This window comes from Pimephales promelas, chromosome 18 (genome assembly GCF_988280905.1).
Source record: "Pimephales promelas chromosome 18, fPimPro1.hap1.1, whole genome shotgun sequence".
NCBI lineage: Eukaryota > Metazoa > Chordata > Actinopteri > Cypriniformes > Leuciscidae > Pimephales > Pimephales promelas.
Window position 1 is genome coordinate 18,650,912 of NC_142786.1, and position 24,737 is coordinate 18,675,648.

Genomic DNA, 24,737 nt, shown 5'->3' on the forward strand with positions numbered 1-24,737 from the left:
CCAACCCTGTGACGTCAACTGCACAATGGAGGCGCCCTGGCGGCGAAAGATACAAAGTTTTTTTCATTTTTTCTTCTAAATGTTTACATTTGTAATGTTTCTTATATAATTGTTGATTATATTGGAAATCCATCTTGTAAATCATGTAAACTTGATTCACTGCTTCACTTCCCCTTTAAGGCATCCATGGTTTTAACAAGTAAATCAGATTGAAAATACATACAAATTCCAAGTTGCATTAAAGTCGGCATTTTGGGTTTGAGCACATTTGACACAAACATGGGTTAAAACAACCCCAGCATTTTATGCGAATGATCCACACAGTTCACACTGGCAGTTTACCACTTGGCGATATTGTCTTGATAAGCACAAGACCAAATCAATTTAGAGCAAGTATCCAGATAAGGAGCTGTCTGCACATTTGTGAAGCCTAGGAAAAGCTTACACTCTGCCCTGTTTACAGCGATAGTCAGTGTGTATGATGAAACGTGATTCCCCACCAATCCAAGAGGTCAAGGAAAGATGATCATCGGGATGCCTAGCATACTTTCCACCGCGGCGTAGCGATGGTTCACCCATTTCAAAACCACTTGAGCTAGAGCTCCAGAATTTACTACAGGTTGAGAATCACAAAGCCAAAGGACTTGAACGAGGGAAGGGATCCCTGGAGGTAAACGATGTCAGAAAGAAACAAGAACATTAAAAAGCTGCGTGCCTTAAGCATGGTGTGCAGTTTAACCCGGAGCTGGCAGCAGTGGGTGAGCGAGAACGAGGACAAGCAGGCCAGCGAACCCAGCGGATGGGCCCCGGGAGACCCCAAAGATTCGGGAAACATCAGGCCCTCTCAGAAGTCTCCTCCCAGACAGGACCTTACCAATAAAAACCAGGATGATGTGGAGTCACGCATCAAAACCGGACAAGTGCTGAAAACCGTGACGAGGGATGTCCAGGAGAGAAGTGCGGGCATTGACTTTCTGACCAAACGCATCTGTAAGGACCCGGTCACGGATGACCTGGATAAGATGCTGAGCCAAAAAGGCTCGCCCACGCGCCGGAGAAAGTGCTCCAACATGGTATCGGAGCTGACGCGGGGCTGGAAGGAGATGGAAGAGCGGAAAACGCCGGTTCAGGAGGATAATGAGGATACAGGAGTACAGATGGGAGTCAACCAGGAGGAGACCGGGAATAAAAGGACCAGTGAAGGCACTGTGGTCACTATCAAAAGATCCTCTGTTCTCGGGTGAGTCGACTAATACAAATCAGATGCTTTTGGTAGAATAAAAAGTGATAAAGGATAGCTCATGTGGGCTTTTAGTAAGATGTCGTAAATCAACTTAATTATATCATGCTATGTTATTTTAGTCAAACACTTTAAATAACATCCATGTGTTTGATAGAAATCCCCAACACTATCTAACCACCAATTCGTACGAATTCGACGCATGATTAAAAAGTGGCTAATTCGTACTAATTCGTACGACCTCACTCGTACTAATTCGTACGATTTGTCTAAACCCACATGATGGTTAGGTTTAGGGGCGGGGTAAGGAGTAGGTCATTCGTACGAATTCATACGAATTGGCCAATTCGTAAAATATGTACGATTTAGCAAAATCGTATTAATTCGTATGAGTGAGGTCGTATGAATTGTTACGAATTAGCCACTTTTTAATCATTCGTCGAATTCGTACGACTTGGTCGTGCGATCGGGTTGAAATCCCACGTGTGTGTGTAATCTGTACCATGTAGAGCACATTTATTCACCGTTAGGTTAATGTTTAGTAATATAAGAAATAGGCCTATCACATGAGCTTGATAGCCAAATTGATTATTCAGATCAAAACATTAATACACAAGAAGTTAATATGAAGTATGTTACATAGAGCTGGTCAGTTGCTTCTCCACCAAAGAAAACCTATCCAAATGAATCTACAGCAGAACTGAACCTGTGGCGTTTCAGAACGAATCAGTGTTTTTGAAAGAATGGATTGAATGATTTATTCAGTGAGCATCTCATAGATTTGTTTTTAGAAATAATGTGATTATGAGTGAATTGTTAAGACAACCACTTGTTTCGTTCCTGAATGTTGAGTGACTGATTCAGTGACTCAATCAAACAGTCACTTGTTTCGTTCCTATTTGAATCAGTGTTTTTGAACAGCACTTTTGGAACACCTTTTTAGTCAACTGTTTCATTGTTTAATAAATTTGATTTTGAAACTCTTGTTTCGTTCCTGGATTAATCTGTTTGTTTTTTAAAAATGGTTGAGTGAATGGTTGAGTTCAGTGACTCACTCACTTGTTTCGTTTCTGAATGAATCAGATTTTTTTTGAACGATTCACTCATTAAGAAAGTCATTAATGAGCACTTTAAACAAATGTGTCCAAACGAAATAGCTACAATGGCCTGTAACAAATTTTGTTCATTACAATTTCATTAACCATATGTTCTACAATCTTCTCAGGGGCAAAATGGAAACTGAAGATGCCAACAAAATAAACGCCTTGTCAAAGAAATACAGCGCTGTGGGGAGTTTAAAGAGCCGCTGGCAGAACTGGGCGTCGGAGCACACGGTCAACCAGAAGCTCAACCCCTTCAGCGAGGACTTTGATTACGAGTATTCGATGTCGACGCGGTTGCGGAGGGGCGAGGAGGGTTACGGGCGGCCAAAAGAGGGCAGCAAGACCGCAGAACGGGCCAAACGCGCAGAAGCGCACATCCACCGTGAGATCGACGACATGTGCTTCATCATCAGGACCATGGCGGACCGAGATGCAGACGGATACACCAGAGTGACCTTCGGAGATCTGTTTGACAGATATGTGCGGATCTCTGATAAAGTCGTGGGGATACTAATGAGGGCCAGAAAGCATGGAAAGGTGGCGTTTGAGGGGGAGATGCTGTGGCAGGGCCAGGATGATGCCGTAATTATTACTCTGTTAGTATGACATGATATATGTAAAATCAAATTAACCTTACTGAAAAAGCATGCAAAATCAGAAAAAAAAAACAATAAATGCATTTTAAGTTAAATATACTGGGTGCATCTTCCACACAATTTATTTATTTAAGTTGAGATCACCAGAATGACATACAGTATATAAAAAATTTTTACCGGAAAAAAATGTTTTCAAAAAACTTGACACCCTTGCTTCATTTAGTATGCGTGGTTCTACACTCTAAAAAATGCTGGGTTGTTTTAATCCAATTTTGGGTCAAATATGGAGAAACACAAACATTGGGTTAAAAATGTAATTTAAAAATGTAACCCAATGGCTGGGTTTGTCCATATTTGACCCAAAAATGGGTTAAAACAACCCAGCATTTTTTTTTAGAGTTTATGAATATGCAAATGAGCCCCTCCTCCACTCACTCAGCTCAGAGATTCACTGACAACAATGAGACAATGTTTTCTTGCAGCATGTATTAACCTCTGTTAATGTTAGCTCCCACAGATAGCCTTTTAAAAATGTCCTGAGATTAATCTAAGACTAATAAATGCAGGTCATTGTTAGTTTATGTTAAAAGAAACCTCATTGTAAAGTGTTTCCCAGCTTTTTGTCATTATATGTGTCATGTCTCTAATGTTTAGTTTGTGTTTGGTTACAGTATTTCCTCTTGTTCTCCTAGTTGTGTTGTTGATTAGCCCAGATCTTGTTCACATGTGTTTGTAGTTTTCTCTTGCACGTTGATCCATAGCTTCTGCCTTTCTTGATCCTCAATATGTCATGTTTGATATGCATGTAAAAAGATCTGTTTTATTGATTTGTATACTTTGTAAATTACAAGCTGCTAAATGAATGAGATTTTGGATTAGTTTGTTTTTAACTTTTGCACTAAGGATATGGAGCAGAGATGGTAATGTTTCCTCCAATCTGTCTTACTGTCAATGATCCAGAAGAGGGAGTTGTGCAGCAAGAGTTCTCAGTTTGTGTAAATTCACTTGGATTCAGATTATTCATTACTTCCCACATTCATCTCAAACATGTCTAATAAAATGATGTGGTTTTGTTTTATTAATACAGTGTGTACTTTTTTCTTGATTTACCCTGAAAGAATGGAAGTGAAATGTGACAACATGCCCCATAGGTGGAGCACATTACAACATGACCATATGACAAACTCAAATATTTTTTAAATAAAATACAATTTTCATGCTATTTTTCACTAATGAAAAAATGATTTTTAACACAGCTATAAAGCATAGTTTAAAACATTAATAATGAATCATTTCTGAACATTGATTTCACCTTTTTCTCACGGTTTCGCAATAGAATTCATAAAAGTCTAGAATAGAATGTCATAGTTCTAATAGGAGCTCATTGTAACGCAGTGTGACAACATACCCCGCCTGAGCAACTGGGACATTAAACAACAACTGTCGAAGAACAGAGATAAGATTACAATCATATCAGATTTGTCTATTTTAAATAAACACAAAAATATTATTAAATTAAAAATTAAATATTATTAAATATTATTAAATAGATTAAAGCTACACTCTGTGATTTTTACCCCCATCTAGCTGTGAAAAGGTATATGACCATCGAGGAATATTAGTTTCTGTTCCTCTCAATTCCGATTTCGTTTTAACTCATACAGTGGCCAATGTAGTCCAAGATTAACATGGCTTCCAGTTCGACCTCGTCCATGAGTGTTAACTCAAACGTAAATGCGAAAGGCGAAGCTTGAATTAACGGGTATGTCCCTCTTTGGCTAATGTACTTTCAAGATGGAGGGGCAACATGGCAACCGACATTTGAATCCCTTACCAGTATGGCATATTATACACTCACGAGAATACTTTATTACTTGAACGAAGTAAATATCCATAATAAGCACATACATTTTTGAAAGAACTAAGTGTTTTAGCTAAGAATAAACTAAAAGAGTCACACAGTGTAGCTTTAAGTAAGAAATGTACTTTTGAAATGGTTAAATAAATGTTCTGATAGGTTTCTGAATTTTGGTGCATTTTGTTTTCTCTACATAGTGTTCAGTGTTGGCAACTAGTAAATACACTAAGTTTCATCATGCTGGCATGTGTGGTAATCTTTGGCTGTAATCTTTCAAAAATATGCAAGACATTCTACAACAATAAATGACAGCATGTTTATAGGAATCTACACACTCATTTGCAGTGTTTCCTTGTCATGTGGTTGTGTGTCAAGTTCATGAAGACAGTAATGCAGCAGAACAACCACAGAGCAAACTGATAAACCAATGCCAAGCATTCTGGAAACCAGACAGACAAGAGCTGACTATAATCACATGAATGCGGATCAAAAACCATTAGCAGGAAACGCTGTGTCATGAGATAAAAATGTAAAATTTGTTTCACTGATTTCAGGACTCAAATATACAGTATGTTGTTGAGACTCAAAATAGTGACAGTTACCATGATGTTCATAATGATACAGCATATTGTGACCTTGCTCTTAATGTAGGATGTCTCTCACTATATTGGTTAAGAGAAATTGTTCTCTATCCCTTCCACAAAAGAGACAGGCATTTCATCAGAGCAACGCGATTGAAGGCCTTTTCTGCAGTTTCTTCAACCATAAATCATCCACATGTATGACATGTATATCCTAGCACATTTCCCAATTATAACCTGAATTAGGTTATGATGTGCTCAGTTCACACAGCGGTTTAAATGATAATGAAAATATCCTACAGGCTTCATGCTGTGATGATTGTGTGTGTTTCTGTAATGATGTCTCTTCAGTCTCTGAGTTCACTTTAAGCTTCTGTCTCATCCGAGGACGTCAGACTCGTTCATTATGAATTTATGCAGCTCTCCTGTTGTTCTGATTCGGGGTCAGGTTTTGTTCTTAAAAAAAGGAAGCATTTGTTTGTACATGCCAAGTGAGAAAGAACAAAATTAACTTGTTTCAAAGGGGCCTTTGAGTTAAAGTTTAATTTGAGTCATTCGACTGTCTTTCAGACATTTTAGGAATGTTAAAAATCTCTATGTCTATATGCCACAATTTTCAGATTATTTCATAAAAATTAACAGTAAACTATGAGACACAAGTTCACAGTTTCACAAGTTTAATCACACACACACACAGTGTTTTGCCAAGTAAGACATGGTCCTGGATCAACCCAGCAAACACAGAACATTCCTCCAACGTTCCTTAATGGTCCCATGAGGTTATTTTTTTGGGGAACCAAACAAGAATGTTATAGGAACGTTCCTTGTAGGTTATTTTTAGGTTCCATTTTTTATAACGTAAGGAGAACGTTCCAGAAACGTTCTCCTTACCTTAAGGGAAAGTTCTAGGAACGTTCTGGGAACCAAAAACTAATGTTCCCAGAATGTTCCCAAAACCTAAATTTGTTTGCTGGGAACATTACTGTCCCAAAATGTGGTCCCTCCCTACCCAATCCCTAGCCCTACCCATAACTTTTCCCTAAAATCAGAGGGTAATGAGAATAGCTGTGTACAGAGCCGGCTGCAGAAACAAACCAATGGACGGGCATTTAATATTGTAGGGGGGGGCTAATTATGACATCCAATACATTTTTCTATAGGACAAAAACCAACTATTACGCGATTTCAAGTACCAGGCGTAATTTGCGGGTGGGATATGTCCCCACCGTCGATATTGTACCCACCACTTTTGAAACATTCCGGCACGAATGTACCAATACAAATAAACAAAACATCTTCAGTTAACTAGCAGAGCATTCGTTTCATTCGTTTTTTAAATAAGAGACGATCTAGCGCTGAAATGTGTTTTTAAAATCAACTGTTCAAATTAATGCTCGTTGCCGCTGGCGAGGATAGGCTAATGTGTTTTTTTTTTCTGGCTTGCGCACAGTCTTCACACGGACGCGTAATCCGTTGTGGAGAGACTCTATTCATTACGGTGAAATTAAAACACAAAATGTTCTGAAGATGTTTTGTCTGTGCCTGATATACAACCACTGATAAACATAATCAGTTTTGATGGAAAAAAAAAAATGTTATTAGAACGGATTAGAACCCAGAATCTCTGGCACGCTTGGCAAAAGTTCCTGGACCATTATTTACATTCACGTTTAATTCAATTATAAAGGCGTAATTGAACGACCACATAAACCTAAATCAATAACTATTTAAATCGATTAAAGGATATCGTAATGTTATTGTACATATCTGTTTTATGATTTAGCATTGTGTCAGGGCTGGTGCAACTTAGTAATAAAAATAACTGGCCCACTCATGTTCTTAATACAGCTGAAGTCGACGTTTTTGGGAGTGGAATCTCTGCATGAGTTATTTAATACATTATTTTTATTTTTAAAATAAATTTCTTTTTAAAATTTATTAATTGCAAATTGCATGGAGAGGGGGGCACAGGCGCTCGGTAGGCGGGCCCGGCCCCCTAAGGCCCGCCCATAGCGCCGGGTATGGCTGTGTAAGTACTTCACTGGTTCTGAGCCTAAACTCGACATATAGGCTACTATAAACCTGTCCCTCAAATCTGAATGGTTGATTGGAAAGTTGATCCAAGAACATGAGGTACTGAAAGCACCTCCCTCTCCCTCTCTCTCCCTCTCTCTCTCCCTCTCTCTCTCCCTCTCTCTCTCTCTCTCTCTCTCTCTCTCTCTCTCTCTCTCTCTCTCTCTCTCTCTCTCTCTCTCTCTCTCTCTCTCTCTCTCTCGTTTGAACACAATAAACACAAACAAACTTGTCTCTGAAACCGGCCAAACAGCGTGATTGCAGATCCCGTCACTTTTAGGTGCAACTACAACACAACTCCACTTCCCATGATCCCCTGAGAGCAGATCTCACTTCTCCAGCCCGCTCGGATCCACAAAGGGTTTTGCTTGGCAAGTGTTAATAAGCAAGACACTTTGGCAGAGTCACAGACAACCAGCAGCTTTCCTTCCCATGATGCCCGAACTCATGCAGTAGCAGCATGGCTGTTCAAGGTAAGGCTTTCAAGAGCTATTTACGCTTAAATATGTTTATGTATTGAAATGAACGCCACACACACATAGCCTACACGCAGGGTTGGGATTATGATTGGCTGCCGATCAGCCGCAGATCTTTGCCCTGCTCTACTGGAAACCTATGACATGGAGATGGGCTCGCGGGGCCCGTGTGTGTGTAACCAGTCTATGCATGCAGTGTAAAGATCGAGGATCTGCATCATTCAGCATCTGCGCGCTCATCCTCTGATTCACAGAAGACCACTGAGAGGAGCAGAACACACATGTGCATGCACAAAATCCTTCGTGTTAGTGTGTAAACGCAGTATCTCTTTGCCTCTGGTGATCGGATGCGATGCGCGCTTCATTGAGCAGCGGCGGGTTCGCGCGAGCGCGTTATTATTATTAATCAGTTTTCATAAGGCGCGTCTGTTAGACAGGTGTTTGGTTTGTTTCGACCACCTGCTCTGGTGCCATGATGTTAGGGCAATCTCCACACCTCATCGGAGGAATCCTCTGGATTCAGAACCCAATGCGAGGTAGGTCTAGTTCCAAGACATCGGATGATGCTTGTTGTGTCGAATGACGTCTTATCGATCGTGTATTGGCCGATCAGTCGAACTAGGAATAATGTAAAGAATTGAAATCACTTCAAACACGTGATCTAGTGAATTATGCTTATTAAATTCGGTCTGTGTAATGACGGGGTGTAACGCTCAGACAGGGCTAGTTGTCATTATATTTACTACTTCAGTAACTATTTGTAAGGGTCTTTGTATTCAGAAAGTGAGTTTTTGTATGATTATGCCTGAAGCTATCGGATATCTCCACTGTTCTCGCTCTGGATAAAAAGATTCTTTAAACATGTTTATCTTTTGTGACAACATACCCCACAGCCCTGCGTGCTGTCACTGTACAGTTCAGTAAATGCGTTATTATGTAACAGTTGGTCCTGTCTTATAACAGCCTATTATAGACTTTTCAGCAGAAAGTTATGAAAGAAACACAAAACTTTTTGGATACGGTTCACTTTACAGAAATATAGCCTAATGATTAATCTAATAAACTGAACTTTTGAAGAAAAACATACATTTGATCCAGTAGGAACTTGTTTGATCTGATTTGGTCTGGTTCAGTCATACGGTATGACTGCACTTCCATTACGATTTCTTAGATTTGTTGAATTGCCATTCTTGAGTATAAATAACATTTTGCTTTTGATTTTAATAAAAAAATGTTTAATTATTAGAGGTTTGATTCATCTTCTACATGAATCTTGAGAATAAATGTGATTAAAGCATTCACTTTATTAACGTTGAATGGAGATGGAGATAAAACATCCCATAACATTTTAGTTTTTAACATTGTTTTGGTGGTTCCATCTTTAATTGAGGTGTCATACTGTACTAAATGCTGTCACTTGCACCCTGTAGGCCAAAAGCCAAAATTAAATTTCTAAACCTTTTGTTGTCTGCATACTGAAGAAGTCCAGCTTCAGCATACAGTCAAGAGAATAGAGAACTTGAGGATTTCTGCTTTACAAACAAAACATAATGGATCTTTAGAGAGAGTACATGTACAATATTCCTCCGAAAAATGGAAACTGCCTTAATATCTGTGGCAAAGCTGAGTAATTATAGATACATTAAACACTTTCTGGTAGGATCTTGGATCTCAGAGGTGTGCTTGTGTAAATGCTTTGGCTCTTCAAAACACGTCTGATTCTTCTTCGTGATTGGTCTTCAGGGACGTGACATACAGTAAACGCTGAAACCCAGACGGCAGTGTGACTGGAGGGCTGATTAGTTAATGCTCTGCTGAGTGATTCCTCTTATACTGTTCTGCTTTTAGAGTTACGTTTACACTTTATAAGAAAGAAAAAACACTATTTGTGTGCACTAAAGTAATTTTTTAGATATTACCATTAATGTATAGTGTGTATCGTAGCTGTTTGTGAATTTAAAACATCAAAGTGCAGATAAATGTTGATTCTGAACTGAAACAAGTCGTCAGTGATTCAGTCTCCTGAATCTAAGTAGGTTTGTAACTCATTTGCATAATGCCAGTCTAAGCTCCTGATTGGCTGAACAGTGTCTCTTAGCTCCGCCCTCAAACACTAGTGTATCTGAGACTGGGAGAGTTTGTTTTGTGTTGTTCGTATCGAAGATGCTGTTTTCTGCTGACAAAGCAAATCCACTAATGAGATTGATATGGTGAAACCCACGCCATCGTTACACTTCATATCACTGTGATCAAGAGCTGAGGTTCAGATATGATAATGAGCGTTTGCTTTCTCACCAATCACAGCAGAGCAGCTCTCAGAGAGGCGGAGTTTAGAGAGACTAAACTAAAGAATCTTCGAACGAACCGTTTTAGACAATGTGAGAAAAGAGCTGATGCTGCAATTAAAATTATGACAAATTATTGTTTTTTGATCTTGGATGCATGTAAATATTTTGTAGGAGATTCCAAAACAAAATTAGAAACCTTTAAAATGGCATAATAGGGGTACTTTAAGCAGCAGAAATATGCATGTTATGTTGAAATGTTCGGCGAGTATAAAAGGAGGATTGCTTCCAGTTATGCTTCTAGTGTGTAAAAGGAATATGTGTTGGAATGGCCTGGTGACGGATCGCTCACAGTCACATGAGACATTAAAAAACATTTGCATTCTCAAGCCGCTGAACTGACTCAAGATCAAAACGCTGAGAGACTGACTCTCACACACTCCAGGCGGAGTCTGATGTGCTGAAACACACTGCTGTTATACGAACATGTCGACAGATAGTGTGTGCCAGACTACAGATTCTGAAAACAGCAAACTTGATCAAAATAATTGAGAGGGTGTTAAGGACTATTTTCTTCTTTAGACCTCTTTTCAGTTGGTAAACATGGTGACGTTTTTTTTTTTTTTTTTGTGGGCGGAGCTTAGGTGGAGGCAGAACGATCCCTCTGGCCGCTTCACTAACGCTAGTTTGCAAGTATTGTTAGCTTGTCTTTTAACAATGACTGGAGAAAATCTTATTTTATCTTAATGTGGTCACTCAGTGTCCAGGACCGCGATTGTTATTTCCAAAAGTTATTTTTAACGGACGGAACCAGATTGGCCGACCCGAAGCCGCCTACATGCTCACTCAATGCATGGGCGATCTGACAGGATTAACGTTACGTTACCTCAGTTGAGTGGCCTGACTTCTACACCTACCTTATAGAGAAGCCGGTAGTAAAGAGAAATTGAGGGCATATAAATCTTTAGATGCCTATAACTATATGGTCCGGTACAAGACTTGTGTGTACGATCCGCAGTTCTGCCGAGTAGGGTTGTGACGGTTTGAATATTTTCTCACCGGTTAATCGACGTGTGACAACACCGGTAATACCGGTGTCACGGGCGGAAGCTTTTAAATCGCTAATTTAAAGGCAAAAGTAAAATGCGCACATTTTCACGGGCATACATAACGGTGTGGAAGTATGGGAAAGAACTGTTTTGTTATTGTGCCCTGAATATGCGCTAGTTTGAAAACAAAACTAACTTTTGATTGACCGATATGTGATCTGACCAATCAAAATCCACCATTTTTGTGCGACAAAGCAGTCTGGAGAGTTGGTAGATTAACTTGGCTTTATCAGGCAATCTGTCACAACAAATTAAAGAGCCACAAAACGGTAGGCGTATTTATTGTTTGATTTTCTTTGACTGACCAAATTTGAAAGTTGAGACCGTTTCATATTAAATATAACCTGCTCGGTCCTGTCTGTCAACGCGTTGTCGGTGTCCTCTATTTTTCACTGCTTGAGAACATGGGTTGAATCCGAAATGGCCCCTAAACCCTCATTTACTAGGCATATTCCCTACAGTAGTACACTAATACTGTTCACTTCAAGGAGTGAATAAGAAGGAGTAAGTAAAAGTGAGCGAATTCGGACAGCCGTTGCTGACAGAGACGCGATCTGACACGCATGACATTTTCTCACAAATCTCTACGTTCGTTTAAGACTAGGGCTGCAGCTATCGATTCTTTTTGTAATCGATTAATCTAGCACTTAATCGATCGATTAATCGAGTAATCGGATAATTTGTTTGTGTGTTTTTAAGCAACCAAAACAAATAATGTATTACGAAAATGATAAGGTGTTTGGCTTTTATTTCTTTCAAAAAATAGAGGTATTTATTCCAACTCCAACATTTGGCTCCACAACTAATTATTGCAATTTTTACCCATTTAGTGTTTATAAGTGCCAGTGCCAACAATTATATAACAATACAGTTAAAACAATTTACTGTAAAACCTGTTACATGTAGCCCATAACATAACTTTGAATGCAAACTTAAATAGTAAAGCCCATTTGGCCTTAGTTTTGTCTTCTTAATACAACATTACAAAAAAAGGATTGCACCTTCTGCAAATTACCCACCTGGAAACAAAAATAAATTAATATAAAATATCAACCCAAACAGGTACACAAATGTGTACAATTTATTAAAAAAAAATGTAAATGAAACTATTATAAATAAGAATCAGACTTTTTCCAACTGTAATCTCAAGACAAACATCAGTGTGTGTGTGTGTGTGTGTCTCTCACAATATGTGTTCTTCCATCACGTCCCGGTGAATGTATGCTGAAATTTTTGTTGCGTGACTACATAAAAGTTTAAGCATATGATGAATTGCCGCAATTGGTCTGACTGGCACGTGAGAGAGACATGGCTGCACGTGCTCGCTTACCTCTCTGCCGTCGTGCGCGAACCGTTAGGAGTTAGGAGCTCAACATCTCGCATGCGCGCTCGCACTAGATTACAGGATATTTTAACTTGCGAATTAATATGCGGCGGTAAAACTAGTCGATCACGAGTGGCTCAACAGGTAGATCTATAGACAAACTCATCTTTCAGGGATTGACACTTCAACGTGAGAAATCGAATTGATCCCTGCATGTGCGTAAAGTGCCCGTCATAGGAATTTAACGAGGCTTCGAGGCAGATTTTTTGCCTCGAGGAATTTTTGTAATCGTGTAAATCGAGGAATCGTTTCAGCCCTATTTAAGACTGCTCTTATGGACAATTTGGCATAATTTGTGTGTTATGGTTTGTTCAAGCCCTAAAGAGAACGCGATACCGACGCGCATCTTTTCTGTGGGTCGTGTGTGTGTGTTAATAGGCAGGATTTAACGACTACTGCGTAATTATGTTCAATATTTTTAAGGCTTTAAACTTTTTCTTTTTTTCACACGCCAACCGCGGCGTCATGAAACCGGTGTTGCGTCTGAACACCGGTAACGCCGATAACACCGACTACCGTAGCAACTACCAGTGCCGAGGCGACGACAATGTAAAGAGTGACATTATGGTGTGATTTTAATGATGTGAATATTTTCTAGAAATAAAAATTCTAGGTACAGCATGTTCATTTTTCATCAATTCTTGCATCAAACAACACAACAAGATGACATTTAATAATAGTAACAATAATTTAAGCTCCTTATAATGTAGCCAAATCTGTGCTGGTTTGTATTGGCCACCTCCAGTTTTCACTTTGTTTTGCCTGCAGCTAGCGCCGTGACGTAACTGTGACATCGCAAAAGGGGTCTATACAGCAGTTGAGTTGGCTGTATGATTTTTTTATTAAAGATTAAACATGTTCTTTGTTATGTTTAAAGTTCAGACCTACTGTACTTGCTGTCTTCAGGACAGTCATTCTTTATTTAAGTATAACTCAGTCTTAAAATCAGTCTAATCCTGATCTTTATTTACACTCTACCGTTGAAAAGTTTGGGGTCAATATGTTTTTTTGTTTTAAAAAAATGAATACTTTAGCGATTATGCATAAAATCGATTAAAAATGACAGTAAAGACTTTTAAATAGTTACAAAACATTACAGTATATTTGAAATAAATGATCTATGTTCTACTCATCAAGTGATTCAAAATTATGTAGGTTTATAAGTGAGAGAAACTTTTCTCAAGGTATGAATAGTTTAGTAGATGTTTATTTTATGATGTCATGAAAATTCACCGCACATAGCGAATGGGTAATTGAAACTGGGATATTGAAATCGGTTGACTTGCAGATATTGGAAATACACCGGAGTGTTGGTGTAGCAACTGTTTCTGATGGAAACAGATTAATAATGCGTCATGCACCAGTTTGAGAGGTTTAACTCGGCACTATTAATAGTTGCAATTTTCTTTAAATGTGCTTTTTTCCTGTTTTTAAAGGGATACTCCACTTTTTATGGAAATAGGCTCATTTTACAACTCCCTCAAAGTTAAACAGTTGGGTTTTACCGTTTTCTAATCCATTCAGACGATTTTCTGATAATTAGAAGAATATCAGTAACCAGACAGTTTCTGGTCTCATTGACTTCCATAGTAGGAAAAAAATATATACTATGGAAGTCAATGAGACCAGAAACTGCCTGGTTACTGATATATTACTGTTATAGAAAAACGGCTGAATGGATTCGAAAACGGTAAAACTCAACTGTTTAACTCTGGGGGAGTTGTAAAATGAGCCTATTTCCAAAAAAAGTGGAGTTTCCCTTTAAACTTTATTGTAATAGATTATGTTTTACATTATTGAATGTTTCTTCAGCTCCAGCTCTCAAATTATTCTTTTGTACATATTTAAATCAGGCAAGTCTGATGTTTAAATTTTTAGAACAAGTTGCACTCATTTTTTTCTTCCCTTTTGTGATGTCTATCTGAGTGAAACGCTTCTGGAACAAGAACAAATGTGGGCGAGGCTTGATTGTGTCTCTGGGGAATTGATTGGATGGTCGTAGTTTGCTATTGGCTGATCTCATGTGAGTGACAGGTGGCCCCATCGTATAAAATAAACATTCCAATATTGCATAAAAAATAATATCAATTTTGTTTGTAAGGTGACTTTAATGGTGTAAAACGGTTCTTGTTGAGATTTTAAATATGCACTCATCGGTCAATCAATTAAGATTTGATTTCAGCATGCATGTAGTTCAAGTATTCCTCAGTGAGTTTTCTAAATCGACACACCTGAGCAATGTAAAATATCTGTTTCTCATAGTGGAAGCGCTAAGCTGGGGTAAAAATCACTTTCTTAGCTTGGAACATCATGTACATTTCTTGGAATACACCACATATCTTTAAAATAAAGGTTCTTTATTGCATTGATGCTTCCTTGACAAACCTTTGGAATCTTTCCATTGCACAAACGTTTCTTAATGGTGGAAAAAGTTTCTTTGGGAAACATAAACTTGTTCTTCAATGGCATCGCTGTGAAACCCCACTTTAGAAGCGTTACATTTAAATGCATCGATCTCAGTAAATCTTCAAAGAAACCTCACACATACTGTGACTCAGACTTGAGCTGATAATCGATATGGATGGTTGTGCATGTCTATTTATTCACTCCTCAGCTATTTTTACTTTAGAGAGTTCGCTGATGCCAAAGGGAAGGGATAAAGATAGTCTGTCTAATTTAAGCTCTGATTAATATTCATCTGAATCGAGGCTAGAGGAGCTGGCTGCCATTGTCATCGTTCTCTTCTGTCGTCTTTGCTGATTATTTTGCTGTAATTGAAGCACTTTGGCATTATTAGCTCTCATTTAGTGAATTGTTACCAAGTAAGGATTGATCTGATGCTGAGCTTTATCAGACTAAGATGCTGGACTGGCTGAAGTGCTGAAGTGTCAATTTATGGTGCATGTCAGTTTATTTTTAACATATTTAGTTTATGCAAGGATAAGCTTCTTAGATGCATGCCAAGCAGTATTGTTCTGATGTTGGGGTCAATAATAATAACTCATCCGCTGTCATACGTGTCACAAACTTTCAATCAGACTGCAATCAATGCATGCCTTGAATGAATCACACTGAACCGAAATATGTTTCAGAGCAGTGGTTTGTGTGGCTAAGACTAGGGATGCACGATATATCGGCCACCATGTCAGTATCGGTCAATATATGTTCATTTTTAAAGGTGCATTGCGCAACATTTCATATTAAAAATACCCTTTTTTAATACATGCTTAACCCCTGGGGACCAAGGTGGGGTCCTTGAGATGTTCTGACATGCCCTGACATTTGTGATTTTTTAAGTTGCTTATAAACATTAATGGTACAGGTGAAATTCCACTATATTTAGCACAAACAGGACTACCGTAATATGTGAGCAACATGTATGTACATCTTTGTATTCAACTGGTTATTGAAAAAACTAAAAATAAATGTTTCTGAAATAAGGCCACAAAACACATACTAAATATGCGTCCACAAGACTTTTGACTAATGGATGTTGTAGCCTAGAGTTTTTCCTTAACAATGATCTGAAAATCATCCTGCCTAATCGTTCACATAAAACTGTGAATTAGGTTATATTGTGAAAAAACTTTTCTTTTTTTTTTTTTTGCCAAGGCAATATGCGAATTAGCGTGAACAGGCCAGCCCTCATCATGTATAATTAGGTGATTCTCACCTGAGAGAGACAAAGACACTCATAACAAGGAGCCTTTCATTCAGGTGAGTCAGACAAGAAAAAATTGAAAGGACAACATACACACAGACACACATAAGTGTGTAATTGAGGGGGCTTTCACACTAGCACTTTTGGTGCGCACCCGGGTTCGAATGACATTAGAGTTCGGTTCGTTTGGATGATGTGAACGCTGTCTTCCGAACTCAGGTGCGCACCAGCAAACCATACTCGGGTCCGCTTAAAAAGGTGGTCTGGGGTACGGTTCATGTGAACTCCAGTACGGTTCGCTGCTAATATGAACGCAATCAAACCAAACTGCGGAATTGAACTGCTATTGATGACGTATTATGTGGTCATATAAATTTTGACAGACAGACGCAAGTGTGTTTTTGTATCTTTTCTAGGGCTGGTCCGAATACCTCACAAGGAAGTACAGTGTCGTTTTTGGTGCAATATAGATAGACAGGCGAAACATGACATGTTCAGAATTAATAAACTTTTAATAAACTACAGAACAGCGCGAGTGGCAAGCGGCATGCCCTTACGCTAGCAGAGTTTATGATCAGAGCACGGACACTGCAAAACAGACACACACATAGGTCGAAAACGAAATTTAAATTTAATAAAAATGAAATTTAAATAAATAAAACATATCAATGAAATTTAAATAAATAAAAACTAACTTTAAATAAATAAAATGAAATTTAAATAAATAAAACATAGCAACGAAATTTAAATAAATAAACAAAATTTAAATTCAATAAAACATAGCAACGAAATTTAAATAAATAAAAACAAAATTTAAATAAAGAAAAACGAAATTGTGACGTGACGTCTTAGTGAAATCGTGTAAGCGTGCGTATGTGTGTGTGGTCCATGAGTGTGCACACTTCTGGTTGCAGTTTTGCTTGTTGCCAGAGGGGGTGTAGTTCTGCAAAAACTCAGATACTTGCACAATGCACCTTTAATGTTATCGGTATCGGCCCAATAAGAAAATTTGTCTGATATATTAAAGTCGATAAATAATGTATTATTTCCTTCATCTGAGACACTCTGTTCAACATGATGGTTTTGAATTTCTTGAAATATGTCTGGAATCACTTTGAAAAGGATATCGACTATATAAAATTATCATGAGAACATCATAATTGTGTGTTTGGGATGTGGCTTTTAATGATGGTATTTTGTTTTGTAATCAGGCTCTCAAAAATTTGATAAAAATTTGGATTTAGATTTATCAGTCAATATGTCTATCGATGTTTAAATACAAAGAGTTATCGGTATTGGCCAAAATGTTAATATCAGTGCATCCTTAGCTATGACATTAGTTAACAAGCTTAGTGACACTGTTATTCAGCTCAAATCGATTCAGTGTCACATAACTGTCAATTCATCAACTTAAAAAAATGTACGTCATTTATTTATTCAGTTCAATTCAGTTCTCATCCGATAGTGTCAGTGCAGTCAAATCAATGAGTTAAATTCTGTTTGCATCATTGATCATCATTTCCCTGTAATGCTGCTTTGAAACAATCTGTGCTGCAGAAATAAAGCTGACGTGATTTGACTATGTTGCTGAACTTCATGTATTGTATGCTAATTTGTCCATTGGTAGGAAATAGCGAGTGTCGGGTTTCACCTTTGCTAAATCTCAAACAAGCAGCTGAAAGTTTGGAGGTCATAACTGATTATAGCTTAGACTCTTTTCAATGGCATAAAGAACACAAAAAACAAGATGAGAACAAAAATAAGATGACAGGTTCTCCTTTGTGAATCTTGAGAGAGTTGTATTAGCAGAAAGTTCACAGTCTCAGTGGACAGATGCCTTGTTTCTGTAACAACAAATCACAAATCCCTAAAATAGGATTTTGAAATGCTTTCAAAATTCTTGCTCCTGATTAAATATTTATATCTGTCTCGGTACTTTGAGTCCATATTAGCTTGCAATGCTTGCTATTTATAATCTCTCTAAAGACCTCGACTGTTTCAAATGTGCAGCGAACATTTCGCCTCTGTTTTGTCGGCTAAGCAAGTTATCAGTAGGCCAAATGTTGAGTTTTTTTTTTTTGTGTGTGTATGTGTCTATTCAAAATGGGTCACTTTTTTACTTGTTTAAATAAGTAATATATTTGGAGTACATCGTTGTAGTTTTTGAATGTTGGAATTGTAGAGAAACAAAGACCTACAGTAGAGGCATTAAAGAGATCTATTATGTGCATCTACAAAGTCTTGATGATGTTTTTGGGCTCTGAAAACCTTTTCCTGCTTGAATGTTGATTGAAATACCTCTTTTAAAGAAAGGGGGGATAAGAGGCCATATTATGACCTTGACGTTGTTTTCAGGCTCTACTAGAACAGGTGTTCCTGCTTGAATGTTGATTCTCCTCATATTCTCTATTGTTGCGGCTCCTGTCTTCCCAGTCTTTCAGTAATGCACTGTTTACTTCCTGTCTCTATGGAGCCCCTCCTTCTGAAAGCACACTATGCTCTGATTGGTCAGCTGGATCAGTGTTGTTGTGATTGGTCGAGTACTTCGAGTGTGTTTGGGAAATGTACCGCCCCTTTCCATAACCGCCAGTTTAACACACTACTAACTAAGTCAACCAGGCCCCGCCCCTTTATTCTGCTTATGAATTATTATTATTATGAGGAATAATGTGACCTGTTCATTCCCTCGAGAAACAAGACTACAATGGAGGCATTTCAGGAGTTAAAGGGTTAGTTCACCCAAAAATGAAAATTAAGTCATTAATTACTCACCCCCATGCTGTTCCAACCCCGTAAGACCTTTGTTCGTCTTCGGAACACAAATAAATATATTTTTGATTGAATCTGAGAGCTAGATCAGTCCTACATAGAATGCCTAAGGGACTGGCTCTTGACGGCCCATAAAGTCATTAAAGAAAAGGTTTAAATATTCCATGTGCCTACAGCGGCTCAATTATAAGTTTATCAAGCGACGAGACTACTTTTTGTGTGAAAAAAACATAAATAACGACTTTATTCCACTATTCCATTACTTCCTTATGGGCGCATGCGCGAGAACTGACTACTTCTTGTTACCGGCTGCTCACCGCTTAGGAGTATTACCGCCACCTACCGTATAAAATGATGATATATATATAAGGCGCTCCGGATTATAAGGAACACTGTTGTTTTTTGAGAAGATTAAAGACTTTTAAGTGCACCTTATAGTGCGGAAAATACGCTAATTGAAAAGCGTATGTACAGCGCGCATCTTCCTCTGCTTGTAAACAGAAAGTTTTGCACTTCCAGCTATATCAGCACATCATCTTATACGGTAGGTGGCGGTAATACTCCTAAGCGGTGAGCAGCCGGTAACAAGAAGTAGTCGAAGGAGAACGTCCTCGTCTCAGTTCTCGCGCATGCGCCCATAAGGAAGTAATGGAATAGTCGAACAAAGTCGTTATTTATGTTTTTTTTCGCACAAAAAGTAGTCTCGTCGCTTGACAAACTTATAATTGAGCCGCTGTAGGCACATGGAATATTTAAACCTTTTCTTTAATGACTTTATGGGCCGTCAAGAGCCAGTCCCTTAGGCAGTCTATGTAGGACTGATCCAGCTCTCAGATTCAATCAAAAATATCTTTATTTGTGTTTGAAGATGAACGAAGGTCTTACGGGGTTGGAACAGCATGGGGGTGAGTAATTAATGACTTCATTTTCATTTTTGGGTGAACTAACCCTTTAAGAAACACTGACACTGATATAAGTGCTCAAGCAGGAAAGTTAAACATGGAAAAAAGCATTAATGTTCCTCTTTAATACTTGGGAAATGTTATTCAGTCTTAACTTTTGACAAGATGGCATGCTGAATCACTTTAGTTGCGATTAGGCAATCTCACACTTGAACCCGACTGACCGGCGGTACCCTGAGATCCAGATTGGGTTTGGAAATGTAATGAATCGAGGAGACCCACAAAGGCCAGGATCTCTATCCAATTCTTGAATAAAGGTGACCTACTTTATAGAGCAGGGACAATCCCTTTATCTTGGATGATGGCTTGAAATTGGAAATGGGAGCCAAGATTCGAAGCTTTTTCTTGGCTTACATATGGGACAATTAGCTCTGTCTTTCCCTCGGTCTTCAAGGAGCTCAATTAGAGCTTTAGCGAGTGTGTCACGAGGAGCCTGCAGTGTTTCATCTTCTGAGTTTCTGGCGAGTGCTGTTGAACTTTCCTCTCAGATTTCAACAGCACAGGTCTGCAGATACAAGCTCAGTAGTCAAGTCAGTCACAATTATCAACTTTATTTAATCTCCCAGAGACCCATTAAATTAAAGGTGTTTTAAGTAGTCACTGGCTTCATGTTTTGTGGTGAATCTTGGATTTAAAAAGGTTGAAATGAGTATTCCGGGTTGGACAATTTCATGGTTTTTGTTAAATGTACAATTAAATATAGTTTTATTTTTGTTTTTTCTCAGCTAGCGAAGAGGCTAAAATTAGGATATGTTGCCGTTTTCTGTCACTCTAAACTTTCACTCCTCATGATGTATCTGAGATGTGCATTTAATATAAGGACCAATAATGCTTTTTCAGGTCAATTTGTATCTTTCTCTAGTGTGTATGTTGCTGTTTAAGCATGATAAAGCTCCAGTTGAAGAGTTCAGATGCAAAAGCCTCCAAATGCCATTTGAAATTTTCTTCTAAAATGACAATTTTTATCAAGCTTGTATATTTAAGTTCATTAATTTCACTTAAATGACAATTAATAGGTAATCTTCATTGCCATTTAAGTGAAATTACTGAACTTACATATACACGCTTGATAAAAATGATCATTTTAGAAGAAAATTTCAAATGGCACTTAGAGGCTTTTGCATCTGAACTCTTCAGTTCTTCTCTATATCAGTGTCAGTGTTTCTGAACTCCTGAAACGCCTCCATTGTAGTCTTGAGTTTCTTCCGGGAACGAACACATCACAATATTCCTTATTATAATAATTCATACACAGAATAAAGAGGCGTGGCCTGGTTGAGTTGGTTAGTTATGAAAAGGGGCGGGACATTTCCCAAACACACTCAAAGCGCTCGACCAATCACTACACATTGCTCCAGCCGACCAATTAGAGAACATTGTGCTTTTTAGATGGAGGGGCTTCATAGAGACAGGAAGTAAACAGAGCGTTACTGACAGACTGGGAGGAGAGGAGCCGCAACAATGGAGAATATGAGGAAAATAATCAACATTCAAGCATTAAAAACCTGCTCTAATAGACTTTGTTAAAGGGCATAAATGGCATCTTTATACATAGTTCCCACATGCGAATTATGTCACGTGACCTCTCCGGACACGCCATCTTTGAGGTCAAAACCGCTGTGTTTACCATAGGCGTTTACAAAGTTTTATGTTAAAATGGTGTGGATCCGTGTGCAATAACGAAGGAAGCACTGGGCACTGATTATGCAACTTTGCCTCAGATACAGTATTTTCATGTGCACCATTATCTGGTTGGTGAGGAGTTTTTACACATGTGAGCAATTCCGAGGCTGGAAATCACTGGAGGTGGACGATCAGATTGACGTGGGGTTGGTTTGGTGACGTTTGCTTAAGTGCAATCAATTGAAAAGTAACTTAGTCATCATAGCGTGGCATGATGCTAATTTGTATATTAAAAAGCCATAGCCTGCACAACTTAATTCCTATGTTAGTAGATCCTATGTCTGTAATATGCACTTGCGGGCGTCATGGTTTGGTGCATGAATATAAAAATAATTACTCGCGTGCAATTTAATTAATGTAATGCGGAACTACATTATATGCGGGATCTTTAGGGACATAATCTGAGATTGCAATGCTGGAATGTGAGATCAAACAGTGGAAACAATGTTGTTTTGTATGTTTTTAATACCTAGTCATTTTGTTCATACAGGATATTATACAAACTGCAATGTGTTAACTTATATTTGTTTACACTCGCAATAAAACACAACATTGTGCTTTTGTCAAACAAATTCGTGCGTGTTTTGAGTGAGTTTCTTTCCTGTTTATGCTCACCAGCCATAATCTCCGTCGTTGTTCGGACAAAAGCTTAGTCTTCTCACATCCATGGAGTCTAATGACGGGTATAGTGTAAAATCCCGATTTAACATCCGGCACGATTTTATCATCCATTGACCCAGCAGGAGATGACCATTTTCACTTTATAGCACACTTCGTTCAACTCGTATTGCTTCTTCTAATGTTTTGCCCTAAGCAATGGCGCCGGGTCGGCAAATGCCCGTATGTTGTGACGTCATGTGGGAACTATGTATAGGCCTGAAATGCATTTTGACCCTTTTAAAAGTTTTCCCATTGAGATAGAAGGCCAAGATTTCAGCATGTTTATCTCACAGCAGCTTGTTAAGCTCATCAGGCTACATTGGTGGTCATTTGTAATGTTAATCTCTGATTTTTCTCTGACTCTTTCGAAAGCATAATGTATACACTATAATATCTGTTTACTTGGAAGATCTTAAATATGATTCAAAATAGCAATGGTGCTGTATTTCCCTGCCCAACCTGTTGCTGTGATAGATTTTAAAGTTTGGGTTGGTCTATGTACATAACACATATTTAGTAAAACAATTAATATATATTTAATAACTTAATGCATTAATAAAAAAACTTTATTAATTAATAAATAAATAATCCAATTTTTACAAAAAATATACAGTTTTCAACACTTACAGTATAATCATAAATGTTTCTTGAGGAGCAGATCATCATATTACAGTGATTACTGAAGGATCATGTTTGCTGTATATTCACACAGGAAACAGCTGATTTCAATAGTAATTATATTTTGCAATATTACAAATCAACAGCCTGGCTGAGCAGAAGATCTTCCAAAAACATGACAAAATCTGTACATATTGTTTTGAAGTTAAATAATGCATTAAAAAAAAGTTTAATAGTAATGAAATGAAATGGTAAGTGTTATGAAGCTGTTTTTCCCAGAGAGGATTTGATTCATCTCAGTGTAGTGTCTCTGGTCACGGTTGTTGGTTTCTCCTGTAATATTTACAGTACAGTAGATTATTGCTCACAGCCTCCATCACACACGCTGGACAACATTGGAAGTGAACTGGCCTCACCGCTTTATATCTTCACCCGAATAATGACGTACAGTTGTGTTCTGAATCCGCTGATTCTCCACTATCTCCATTTCAGTTTCTGGGTCACAAACAAACCACTCCACTTTTAAAGCCTGCCATGATCCAGCATGACTTTAACTTCACTGCTGAAGAACACTAGAGGCCAACAGCAGCGCAGGCGTGACGTTCATCCTTTCCGGCCTTTCACATTATAGGAAAGGCTTCACTGTTAATCAGCTCTGCTTTCCACACTTTTGTTTTCTTATGAAAAATCCCTAATGCTGTCGCTCTTTTTTCATACAATGACGGGTCATGAAGGCAATTTCTGCTTTAAAAAAAGCCATATGATGACATTAAAATGAACAAACTGAATTTTAGGACTTTTTTCCCTCCATTCAACCATTTATTTTATTAAAAATACAGTAAAAATAGGAAAATTCTGGAATATTATTACAATTTAAAAAAAAAAACTCTGTTCTATGTGAATATACACTCACCTAAAGGATTATTACACCATACTAATACTGCGTTTGAGCCTCTTTCACCTTCAGAACTGCCTTAGTTCTATGTGGCATTGATTCAACAAGGATCTGAAAGCATTCTTTAGAAATGTTGGCACATATTGAAAGGATAGCATTTTGCAGTTGATGGAGATTTGTGGGATGCACATCCAGGGCAACAAAGCTCCCGTTCCACCACATCCCAAAGATGCTCTATTGGGTTGAAATCTGGTGACTGTGGGGGCCATTTTAGTACAGTGAACTCATTGTCATGTTCAAGAAACCAATTTGAAATGATTGGCGCTTTGTGACATGGTGCATTATCCAGCTGGAAGTTGCCATCAGAGGATGGGTACATGGTGGCCATAAAGGGATGGACACGGTCAGAAACAATGCTCAGGTAGGCTGTGGCATTTAAACAATTGACACTGAGGCGCCTAAAGTGTGCCAAGAAAACATCCCCCACACCATTACACCACCACCACCAGCCTGCACAGTGGTAACAAAGCATGATGGATCCATGTTCTCATTCTGTTTACGCCAAATTCTGACTCTACCATCTGAATGTCTCAACAGAAATCGAGACTCATCAGACCAGGCAACATTTTTCCAGTCTTCAACTGTCCAATTTTGGTGAGCTCTTGCAAATTGTGGCCTCTTTTTCCTATTTGTAGTGGAGAAGAGTGGTACCTGATGGGGTCTTCTGCTGTTGTAGCCCATCCGCCTCAAGGTTGTGTGTGTTGTGGCTTCACAAATGCTTTGC

General features: G+C 38.4%; 2 protein-coding genes across 8 annotated transcripts in view; both read left to right on the plus strand.

The window, feature by feature from the left end:
• Positions 1-547: 547 nt before the first annotated feature.
• abrab (actin binding Rho activating protein b) lies at positions 548-3,962 on the plus strand. Its single transcript, XM_039659857.2, has 2 exons — positions 548-1,240; positions 2,466-3,962. The coding sequence occupies exons 1-2, from the start codon at positions 678-680 to the stop codon at positions 2,947-2,949; spliced, it is 1,047 nt and encodes a 348-aa protein (XP_039515791.2). The 5' UTR covers positions 548-677; the 3' UTR covers positions 2,950-3,962.
• A 3,686-nt stretch (positions 3,963-7,648) lies between these two features.
• Positions 7,649-24,737, plus strand: part of samd12 (sterile alpha motif domain containing 12) — a 132,895-nt gene continuing 115,806 nt past the window's right edge. Inside the window, exon 1 of one of the 7 annotated variants that reach the window (XM_089122938.1) lies at positions 7,649-7,924. In XM_089122938.1, coding sequence (XP_088979064.1) covers positions 7,912-7,924 — 13 coding nt within the window. In that variant the 5' untranslated portion in view covers positions 7,649-7,911. Of the gene's footprint in view, positions 7,925-8,082; positions 8,464-24,737 lie in introns of those variants that run through there. The other 6 variants (XM_039660801.2, XM_089122936.1, XM_089122935.1 and 3 more) reach the window with 6 other exon arrangements.